Source organism: Xenopus laevis, chromosome 3S (genome assembly GCF_017654675.1).
Source record: "Xenopus laevis strain J_2021 chromosome 3S, Xenopus_laevis_v10.1, whole genome shotgun sequence".
NCBI classification, from domain to species: domain Eukaryota; kingdom Metazoa; phylum Chordata; class Amphibia; order Anura; family Pipidae; genus Xenopus; species Xenopus laevis.
Window position 1 is genome coordinate 115,341,302 of NC_054376.1, and position 10,171 is coordinate 115,351,472.

General features: G+C 37.8%; 1 protein-coding gene across 1 annotated transcript in view; it reads left to right on the forward strand.

Moving 5' to 3' along the window:
* Positions 1-392, forward strand: part of tlx3.S (T cell leukemia homeobox 3 S homeolog) — a 6,125-nt gene extending 5,733 nt beyond the window's left edge. The window contains exon 3 of the mRNA NM_001085746.1: positions 179-392. Coding sequence (NP_001079215.1) covers positions 179-392 — 214 coding nt within the window. The remainder of the gene's footprint in view (positions 1-178) is intronic.
* The last annotated feature ends 9,779 nt before the right edge of the window (positions 393-10,171 follow it).

The window sequence follows — 10,171 nt, forward strand, 5'->3', positions numbered from 1 at the left end:
CAGCTCAGCGATTTTTCTAGTATTCACTGCCAGTGTATCCCAAGTCTCCCTGGGCAGTTGAGATCTGTGAGTGAGGAGCAACAGTTTTATTTCTCATTTTTAGCTCCCCCATAATTTATTTAACCAAAAAACCAAGTGTTGATGTGCTGCTGATTGGATTTGCTTTGCTTTACTGCAGGAGACAGACGGCAGAAGAGAGAGAAGCGGAGAGGCAACAGGCGAACAGACTGATGATTCAGCTGCAACACGACGCGTTTCAGAAATCGCTGAGCGATTCCATTCAGCCGGATCCTTTGTGTTTGCACAACTCGTCGCTCTTTGCGCTTCAAAACTTGCAACCTTGGGAGGAGGAGGAGCAGTCGAAGATCCCCCCAGTTACCTCATTAGTGTAATCCAGCGTTTTGGGCATTTGCGACTAAAACGGACAGAACTTTCAGGCTTTGCTGTGCGAACCAAATGAATATTCTTTTTTTTCATTCGTTGGGAATAACTATTCTTCCAGTGCTAATGACAGAAGCTTCAACTTGCAGCACATGAACGGAAAATGTATTTTTAGAAAAAAACGATCTGCGTCGCTTCTTTGTGGGACCGATTTGTTTTTTGCGATATCGCTCAGCCGATTCTATACGAGATACCGCCAGGCAAGGGATACAGCATCGCTCTTTGGCTCAAGTATCTTTCCATATAATAGAAGAGAAACTGAAATAAATTCCATTGACTTGGGTTCTACTTCCCACCGGCTTGGGCTTTCCACCTGATTACTTGATTTGATTCCATGCTTCAATTGCATTTATGGGTCCAAAAAAAATCTATTTTGAAGAACCACGGATTCTGTATATAGTAGTACCACGATCAAATTGTTTTCTCCAAGGGCCCCTATACTTTTACCTTCACAAAGGTGGTCCCTCTCTATGCACTTGTCTTTGGGGAAATGTTAAAGGGGAACTATCACGAAAATGAAAATGAAATATAAGCTTCCTCATACTGAAGTAAGAGACTTTCTAAATACAATCAATTAAGGGTAAGATTTATCAAGGGTTGAGGTGAATTTTCGAATGAAAAACAATTCGAATTTCTAGCTATTTTTGTGTACTTCAAATTTGAAAAAAATGGGCAGATTTTTCAAAGGTCGAAGTGAAAATTCGAATTTGAAAAAATTCGAATTTCAAGATCATTTTTGTGTACTTCGACTAGGGAATAATCCAAATTAGATCCAAATTTGAAAAAAATCCAAAAATTCAAACATTGAAATTTATCATGTACTGTCTCTTCGACTTCGACCATTCGCCATCTAAAACCTGCCGAATTGCTGTTTTAGGGGGACCTCCTAGAAGCTATTTGGAATCAATTGGTGGACTTTGAGAAATCAAAGAAACTTTGAATCCAATTCGATCAAATGTGCTATTAATTTGATTCGTACGAATTCCTATTCAATTATAAACTAACCTATTAGGCCAAAAAAAATTCGATTTCATTTTGGTTGGTCTTTTTGAATTCAAATTTCGAAGTTTTTCAAATTTGAAATTTGACCCTTGATAAATCTGCCCCGCTTCCTTTCCTAGCAGATGAATTAGAGCTCACTCAAATAACTGATTTCTGAACAAACAAAATCTAACAAAATAACTGCATTTTGCACAAATCCTGCAGGTAGAGAGACATGATGTCTGGGGATTTTAATAGAGCGAGCATAGAGGTAGAGATCCGCTCGTTTGGCCATGTCTCCGAACAAGCGGATCTCTCCATTATATGGCCGCATTGAGGTGGGTGATATCGTGCTGATCCGATCGTGGGCCGTAGGGCCCATCAATCGGATCATAATGCATCCGATACGGGCGGTCGAATCACTCATAAACTCACAGATGCTCCCATGATCCAACAGCATTTTTTAACCTTCCTGATCAAGATCTGGCCTACTTTTAGCCAGATATAATTTGGAGAAGCCCATCGGATGTCCCCACACATGGGCCAATAAGCGGCTGACTCAGTCTGCATAGATGCAGATGTATAGAGCTCACTCAAATAATTGACTCAGTAGAAACAAAATCTAATAAAATTACTGCCTTTCCCACAAATTCTGCATGTAGAGAGACATGATGTCTGGTGATTTTAATAGAGTGAGCTCTAATACATCTTCTAGGCAAATGAAAGCCCCCCCTATAAGATATATTGGATCTAACTGTCAATTATTATCTGGCACCCAACTGCTGCATGAAGAGAGAATGAAGAAAAACAGATGCTGAGAGAGGAATAGTGAAGATAAACTTGATTATTTCACGAATTTTTAATTGATTATATTTATAAAATATAAGAAACTTATATTTATAAGTTTCTTATTTCAGTGTGCTGAAGCTTATATTACATTTTCATTTTCGAGACAGTTCCACTTTAGATGCACTGACCCAGGCAATAAAATGTGCCCCCCAGTAAGAGAAACGATTGTAAGAACAAAGCTGAAATGATTTTGATAATAAAGGGGAACATGACAAAGCCACCACCCCACTGCAATTCATTAGAGACCCACAAAAAGGCTTGTCTAATATAAACACGGCTGGTGCTCACCTGTAAGATACCTTGTGAATAAATTTAATTTATTAAAACCCTTCCCCCACCCCAAATATCTTATTGAAAAACAAAGAATACAAATATATTGATGTTCTATATTTATGTTTCTATGAACGTTTCTGGTTTAACAGTAGGTGGGAGGAGTAAACAAAAACCAATACTGCATTACCTGAGGCTGAATGAAAATTGTTTGATAAAATATTAAGGAGTTTTAAAATGCCTTTTGCTGGATTTGTTACAAAAGAAAATGACAGTGGTTATTGGCAGGAGTTACACAACATTTATCTTCAAAAACAAAGTTGAAAACCATCTTTTTTTTTTTTTTTTTTAAATAAAGGATGATCTCTTCTTTCTACCTTTTATACCAATGCGTTTCCGGTATTTTATAGAACCAAATAGTTCTTTTTTTGGATTTTTTTTTTAGTTGTTTTTTTTTTGAATTGACTGCCAAGTAGGCGCCTTATGTTTCATAACGAAAACAAATTGACAGATTGAAATGATTTGTAGCTATTTAAAGTCTCATTAAATCATTTATTTTCGATACGAGGCAGCCATGTGTTCACATGTAAGAGTTCCATTTAAAATTTGCCCTGTTTCACTTCTCAAAGTATCAATTTCTAAACTAAAGGACATAGAACCGTTATTTTCTCTAGCACAGGGTGGGGAATTTATTAAAGGGCCTGAATCATTGAGGGTTATTTATCAACACTAGGCAAATTTGCCCTTGTGCAATAACCCATGGCAACCAATCAGATTGTTGCATTTATTGTTCTACTTGCAGCTGGCTTTTAAAAGCCAATCGCTGATTGGTTGCTATGGGTAACTGCCCATGGGCAAATTTGTTGATAAATGAGCCCCATTGAATCCCAATTTCAGCTCCTTATTTTATCTGCAGTTTTATCTGCTGATTGTTTTCCTCTGGCATCCAGCAATTATAATATTAATATAATACACAAAAGCCATGAATATCTTGTAAATGATATTCTTATAAACGGTGAGTTCTGATGTCATCAGTTATAAACAGTGGGTTCTGATGTCATTTCTGTCACATGACTCACTGAAATTTGTGTATTATAATAAATAAAGTACCCCCTCTTGTAAAATATAAGGATATTAGAAGTCACCTCGGAGTTCCATGACCTGTATAAAAACACTCGGCCTTCGGCCTCGTACTTTTATATGGTCATGAAACTCCTCGGTAACTTATAATATCCTTATATTTTACAAGAGGGGGTACTTTATTCACTATATAAAGTGGTCCAAAAATAAACATTTTAAATGCACAGAAGTTATGGGGCTTGGGAAGGGTTAGTTGCATTCCCTTTTTATAAAAACCCATTTAAAATGCTAAGGGGCACATTTATCAAGGGTTGAATTTCGAAGTTAAAAAACTTTTCTTTTTGAATTTTTTAGCCGTTTTCGGTCGAATTTAAATTGTTCGATTGATCATAGAAATCGTTCGATCGATCGAATCGAAGGATTTAATCGATCGAACAAACGATTTTCAAAAAAAATACTTTGACTTTTTAAAACTTAGCCAAATTTTGGCTATAGGTTCTAGGAGGTCCCCAAAGGCTTACATGGCATTTCGGCAAGTTTACGGTCGAAGTTTTTTAAAGAGACAGCACTTCTATTTTCGAATGGTCGAATATTCAAAGTATTTTTCAAAGTCGAATTTGGCCTATTCGATGGTCGAAGTACCCAAAAATTACTTCGAAATTCCAAGTTTTTGAATTTGAAAATTCACTTCGACCCTTAGTAAATGGGCCCCTTACTGTTTATTAAATAAAACAGGTGAATGTAAATTTTTGAGGCAACACAAAGGGGGTTATTTACTAAACTCCGAATGCAAAAATCACAAAAAATTTGTAATTTTTTTTTTTTATAAAAATCGGACTTTTAAACCCCGAGGATGGAAAAGTCCAGATCTGAAAACCCGGCATCTCAGACCTGTCGAAGATGCATATAAGTCAATGGGAAAAGTCCCAATGATTTTTAGATGTGAGCTGGGTTTCGGGCAAAACCCCAAAGTTTTCAGATCAAAATTACGAAAAAAAACGTGAAAAAATCGGATGAAAAACCGCAAAAAAATCGTGAAAATCTGATTTTTTTCCCGCGAAGCAAATTTTCAGGAAAATGTAATAATAAATAGTGTTAAAGAGGTGGTTCACCTTTAAGTTAACCTTTAGTATGTTATAGTATGGCAAATTCTAAGCAACTTTTCAATTGGTCTTCATTATTTATTTGTTATAGTTTTATAGCTAATTGCCTTTTTCTTCTAACTTTTTGCAGCTTTCAAATAGGCGTCGCTGACCCCATCTAAAAAGCAAATTCTCTGTAAGGCTACAAATGTATTGTTATTGCTACTTTTTATTACTGATCCTTCTATTTAGGCCTCTCCTATTCATATTCCAGTCTCATATTCAAACCAGTGCACGGTTGCTAGGGGAATTTGGACACTAGCAACCAGATTGCTTAAAATGCAAATTGAAGAGCTGCTGAATAAAAAAAGCTAAATAACTCAAAACAAATAATAAAAAATTAAAAGCAATTGCAGATTATCTCAGAATATCACTCCTCTACATCATAATAAAAGTTATATCAAAGGTGAACAACCCCTTTAATAATGTATGGTTTAAGTGTCATTAGTTCTGCTATTAAAAATATCAGTTAACTGCAATGCATTGTGGGGGAAACAATGCATTTATGTGCATCCAATAACAACTACTAGGGTGTTATTTATCAAGGTCCGAATTGATCTCAGTATTTATAATATTAAGGGGCAGATTTATCAACGGTCAAATTTCGAAGTGAAATATACTTCGAAATTTGACCATCGAATGGCTATACAACGACTTCGAATTTCGAATTCGACATTTTTTTTTTACAGAATTTGGCCATTTTGTGGTCAACCGTTCAATCGAACGATTCGAACGATTTCAACGATCGATCGAACGATTTTACTTCGACTATGAAAAAACTTAGAAAAATGCTCTAGAAGGTCCCCATAGGCTAACATAGCACTTCGGCAGGTTTAATTTGGCGAAGTATTGAAAAGTCAAAGTTTTTTTTTAAAGAGACAGTACTTCGATTATCGAATGGTCGAATATTCAAACTATTTTTACTTCGAATCAAATTCAAAGTAAATTCAAAGTCGTAGTATCCTATTTGATGGTCGAAGTATCCAAAAAATTACTTCGAATTTCGAACTTTTTTATTTCGAAAATTCCCTCGAATTCACTTCTGCCCCTAAGCTTCAAGCAACTCCGAACTCCCAAATGGATCTTATTTATGAAGGAAAAAGCCTGAAAAAATAGAGTAAAAAAAATTGTTTGGAGTTTTCCTCAAAAACTACGATTTTTTCAGTGTTTTCTGCGCCAAAACCCCAAAATCCTCGGATATCGGTAAGGACATCAGCACAGACATTGGGACCTTCCCCATTGACTTATAAAGGAGCTTGAGAGCTTTTAGATGCCGGGGTTTTGGATTCAGAGTTTTTAGACCATCAGACTTTAATAAATCTCAAAGAGTTCAAAGGGGTTTTTTTCGCTCTGAAAACTACAAATTATTGGAGGTTCAGATATTCAGAGCTTGATAAATAACCCACCTAATGTCGGACACCATTAAACACATAGCTATATACAATATAAAGAAATGATAACTTGGTTCCCAGCCAAGTGACCCAGCATTCACATGTGTAGCCAATATCAACTACAAATAATGGTTTTAAGATTGTAAATCTGCCCTCCTATCTAATGGAATACTATGGCAGGAGGCGGCACCACTGGGGCACAAGGATTGGTTCCTTGGCAGAAGCCCAGGGCAACTGGAACCCTGTCATTTTTTTTTTAAATGACAGGTACCTATAATGTGGTGTGGGTAAATCAAGGTTAAATAATTTTTTTAAGCAACAGTGAAATTATTTCATGATGACATTTACATTTCTTGTGATAATAATCCTTATTTTTAGCCATCATTTTGCTGGAAGTGGAAATGGTCTGTCCTGGATTTATTTTCTGGCATTACTATTGTTCAAGAACCACGATGGAGGAGATAACTAATGGCTCATTGAACATTTTAGGTGATATCACTTAGGCCCGGATTTAGTAAATACTGGTGAGAATTGACGCTTGGGGGCAGAGTTATCAAGGGTCGTATTTTGAAGTTGAAAATACTTCGAAATTCGACCATCGAATTGAATTACTTCGACTTCGAATATCGAAGTCAACGGTTTTTTTCATCGCACGATTAAATCCTTCCAGTGGGATTATCTGTGCACTGGTAATCTAAATTACTGCATTTGTATAATGATGTGTTGGTATATTGTAAAGCAAACAAATGATTGGTTTGTACAATGACTAAACCTAGGCAAACTTCTCCTTAGCCCCAGATATGTAATGATTTGTCTATCATGAAAAGTAATCTAAAACAATTACAAAACTTAGATTGATTACTCTTGATGCAACCCCAAGATATGGGGGATAATGACAGCTTGAGTGCAAAGATTTTGTTAGAGTAGAAGTTAAAAAAATGAATAAATTAAGAGTAGCAGCCTAGACAATGACATAACAAGTGGGCACAGGGAATGAATGCAAACAAATCTCCTTTTACAGCAATTAAAAGAAGAAGCAGTTAGGAAGGGGGGGATTTTCAAGCTATAGACCGAGTCAACTCAGTGGGGTCTGTTTCCACTATAGTTATGCCACTGAGCCCAGTGTTTCAACAGTCTTAAGGGTCAGGGCACACGATCAGATTCAGGAAACGAAGAGCTCCAAGTATCATCCCGTCGGCGATTTACATTCTAGCTGGCAGGAGGCAGTTTGGGGAGATTAGTTGCCGGGCACAAAATCTCCTCTTCTTCGGGGCGACTAATCTCCCCAAACTGCCTCCTGCCAGCTAGAATGTAAATCGCCGACGAGACTGTTGAAACACTGGGCTCAGTGGCATAACTATACTGTAAACAGACCCCTGACCCTAAAACAGTAATGTTCCTTGCCTCCAAAGTTACCCTAGGATCTTGTCAGGCCACCATTTCCCTGGTAGTGGCACATGCTCAGTGAGCTCTTGGCTACTGCCAAACACCGAAATAATTGTATTGCTGAATGCACTGGTTTCTATGCGGACCATATTTAATGGTAATCTGAAATAGTTTTTGTAATTTGAGATTTTTATGGTATACACAGTATACTGCATAGTGTGAGTCCTGAAGGTCACCTTACGGACAGCAGCTCAGAGTATTTGCTGTTAAAAGGGGCTGTTCAGCTTCCAATACTTTTTTCAGTTCAGCTGGTTTCAGATAAGATCATTTATGTTCAGCTAAGAATAATTACTTATTAAATTGTGACTATTTTTGTAATATTGCATTTCAAAGTTTCATTTTTCACCTTCTTTCTGAAGCAGCTCGGGGGAACCGAACTGTTCTAAAATGTTACATTTAGCCGATACATTTCTTATGTTTGTCCATGTTGAGAACAATCCCTGAGTTTCATTAATGGCAACTGTTAGAATTGATACAATAGTTGCTTATATTCCACAGATGCTGCTGAGAAATGTATGAACTTTTTATATCAACTAAATGTAGCAAATTGTAAGGAAGGTGAGAACCCCTTTTAATTAGCAAAGAAGAATAGTAGGAACTATGGAGACACAGCTTGTCTCTACTAATGGCCTCGGTTGGTATGGGGCTGGTACAGAAGGCCAAAAATACTGTGTGACATGTTTTAGACAAGTTTTAGTCATCCAACTAAAATGGATAAAGTTCTAGGTGAACAACGTGTCAGTTTGGTCGGATCTGCAATCATATGCAAGAGACAATGGCTTGTTACAAACTGTCAGAGCAATCTGTCATTTTTTTATACCCGCAATCAGGACCGCCATCAGAAATCGCAGGGCCCCATACGACAAAATTTCCTGGGCCCCCTGGGCTGCACCCACCGCAAGCCCCACCCCACAGGTCCACCCTCCCCACCCCACAGGTCTGCCCTCCCCACAACACAGTAAAAAAACAAAAAAAATATTGGTGGCTAGGGTTTCCACATGTTAATAAAAAGATATTGGTGGTCAGGGCCCCCCATAAAAAAACATTTGTGGCCAGGGCTCCCCCATTAAAAAATATTGGTGGCTAGGGTTTCCACATGTTAATAAAAAATAAAAAGATATTGGTGGTCAGGGCCCCCCATAAAAAAACATTTGTGGCCAGGGCTCCCCCATTAAAAAATATTGGTGGCTAGGACCCCACATGAGAAAAAGAGAATTGGTGGCCAGGGCCCCCCCCCACCCACATTATAAGAAAATTGGTGGCCAGGGCCCCTTAAACGTCCATGCCTTGACAAAGTCAGCAGCTCTCAGAAAGACGGGGGGCCCAGCTAATCAAGTAAGTGTGGCGTGGCTGGGGCCCCCTTACCCTCGGGCCCCCTACAACTCTCCCCCCTGTCCCCCCCTGTCCCCCCCTGATGGCTGCTCTGCCCGCAATGCAAACTTTTTTATTTCTTCTAGAATACCAGGATAATTATAGACAATGCAAACAGAAATAATTGGTTGCAGAGATCACTCTCTCTCTAATAGCTATTAATATGTACAGCATAGAGGGTTGGACTACTGTCCATGCAGAGAAAAATTGGGTATTGCTATTAAATGTGCCCCTCTTCCAATTACTACCCCCCCCTCCACACCTGCAAGATTTGTCCTCCATCATTTTTCTAAAGTAATGGCTGCCCTCTATGACCAAACTAATGCTTGGTATAGAAACGAATGTAACAAGACATCACGTCTCTCTGAATCCTTAAAAGTTTAACATTCCCTTGCCTGATTCACTCATTGCACCCCAAAAAAAAAGACACTTTCACAGCTATAGTAGACTCTAATCCTTCTCCTTACATTGGCACAATGCTCTATTCTGGCCCAGTGAATGGTTTAAAAAAATGTTCTTGTGACCTTAGTTATTGCTTCTTCTCCTATGTTCCCAGTGGTTCTTGCCAGACTTTAACCCACAACCCTAAAATAAAACAATAACAGGCAGATGTTGTTTAGGTTCAACCTGTTGTCAACAGACATGTCTACCAGCAAATTCTAATAAAGTAATCTTCATCAATGGTAATGCAAAAGCTGTGCGTGTATTCGGCTGGTGCTCAATCTGGAAACCTTGCTGCAAACCTTGGTTTTCAAGATGCATACATTCTGCATAAACTGGTATGGAAGAATTTTAAAACAAATATGGTGGTTGTTTCAGACATAGATGTGCAATGGCAGGAGGATGTTGTATCTATGACAGATTTTCAGAAATATAATGATGGTGTCAAGTATATTTTGACAGTTGTAGATGTCTTGTCAAAGTATGCCTGGAGTGTGTGTCTACGTAACAATCTATGAGAAAAGCATTTGAACTGATATTCAAAGAAGATGGTCGAATACCACAAAAAATACAAACAGACCATGGTAAAGAGTTTCTAAACAAACCATAAAAACAACTTTTTGAAAAACACAAAATACATCATTTTGTAACCAACAACAATGTTCAAGGATCAATTGTGGAAAGTTTCAACAGAACCATCTAAAATGTGGAGTTATTTTACTATAATACATACCGCTATATTGAAATGTTACCAGATCT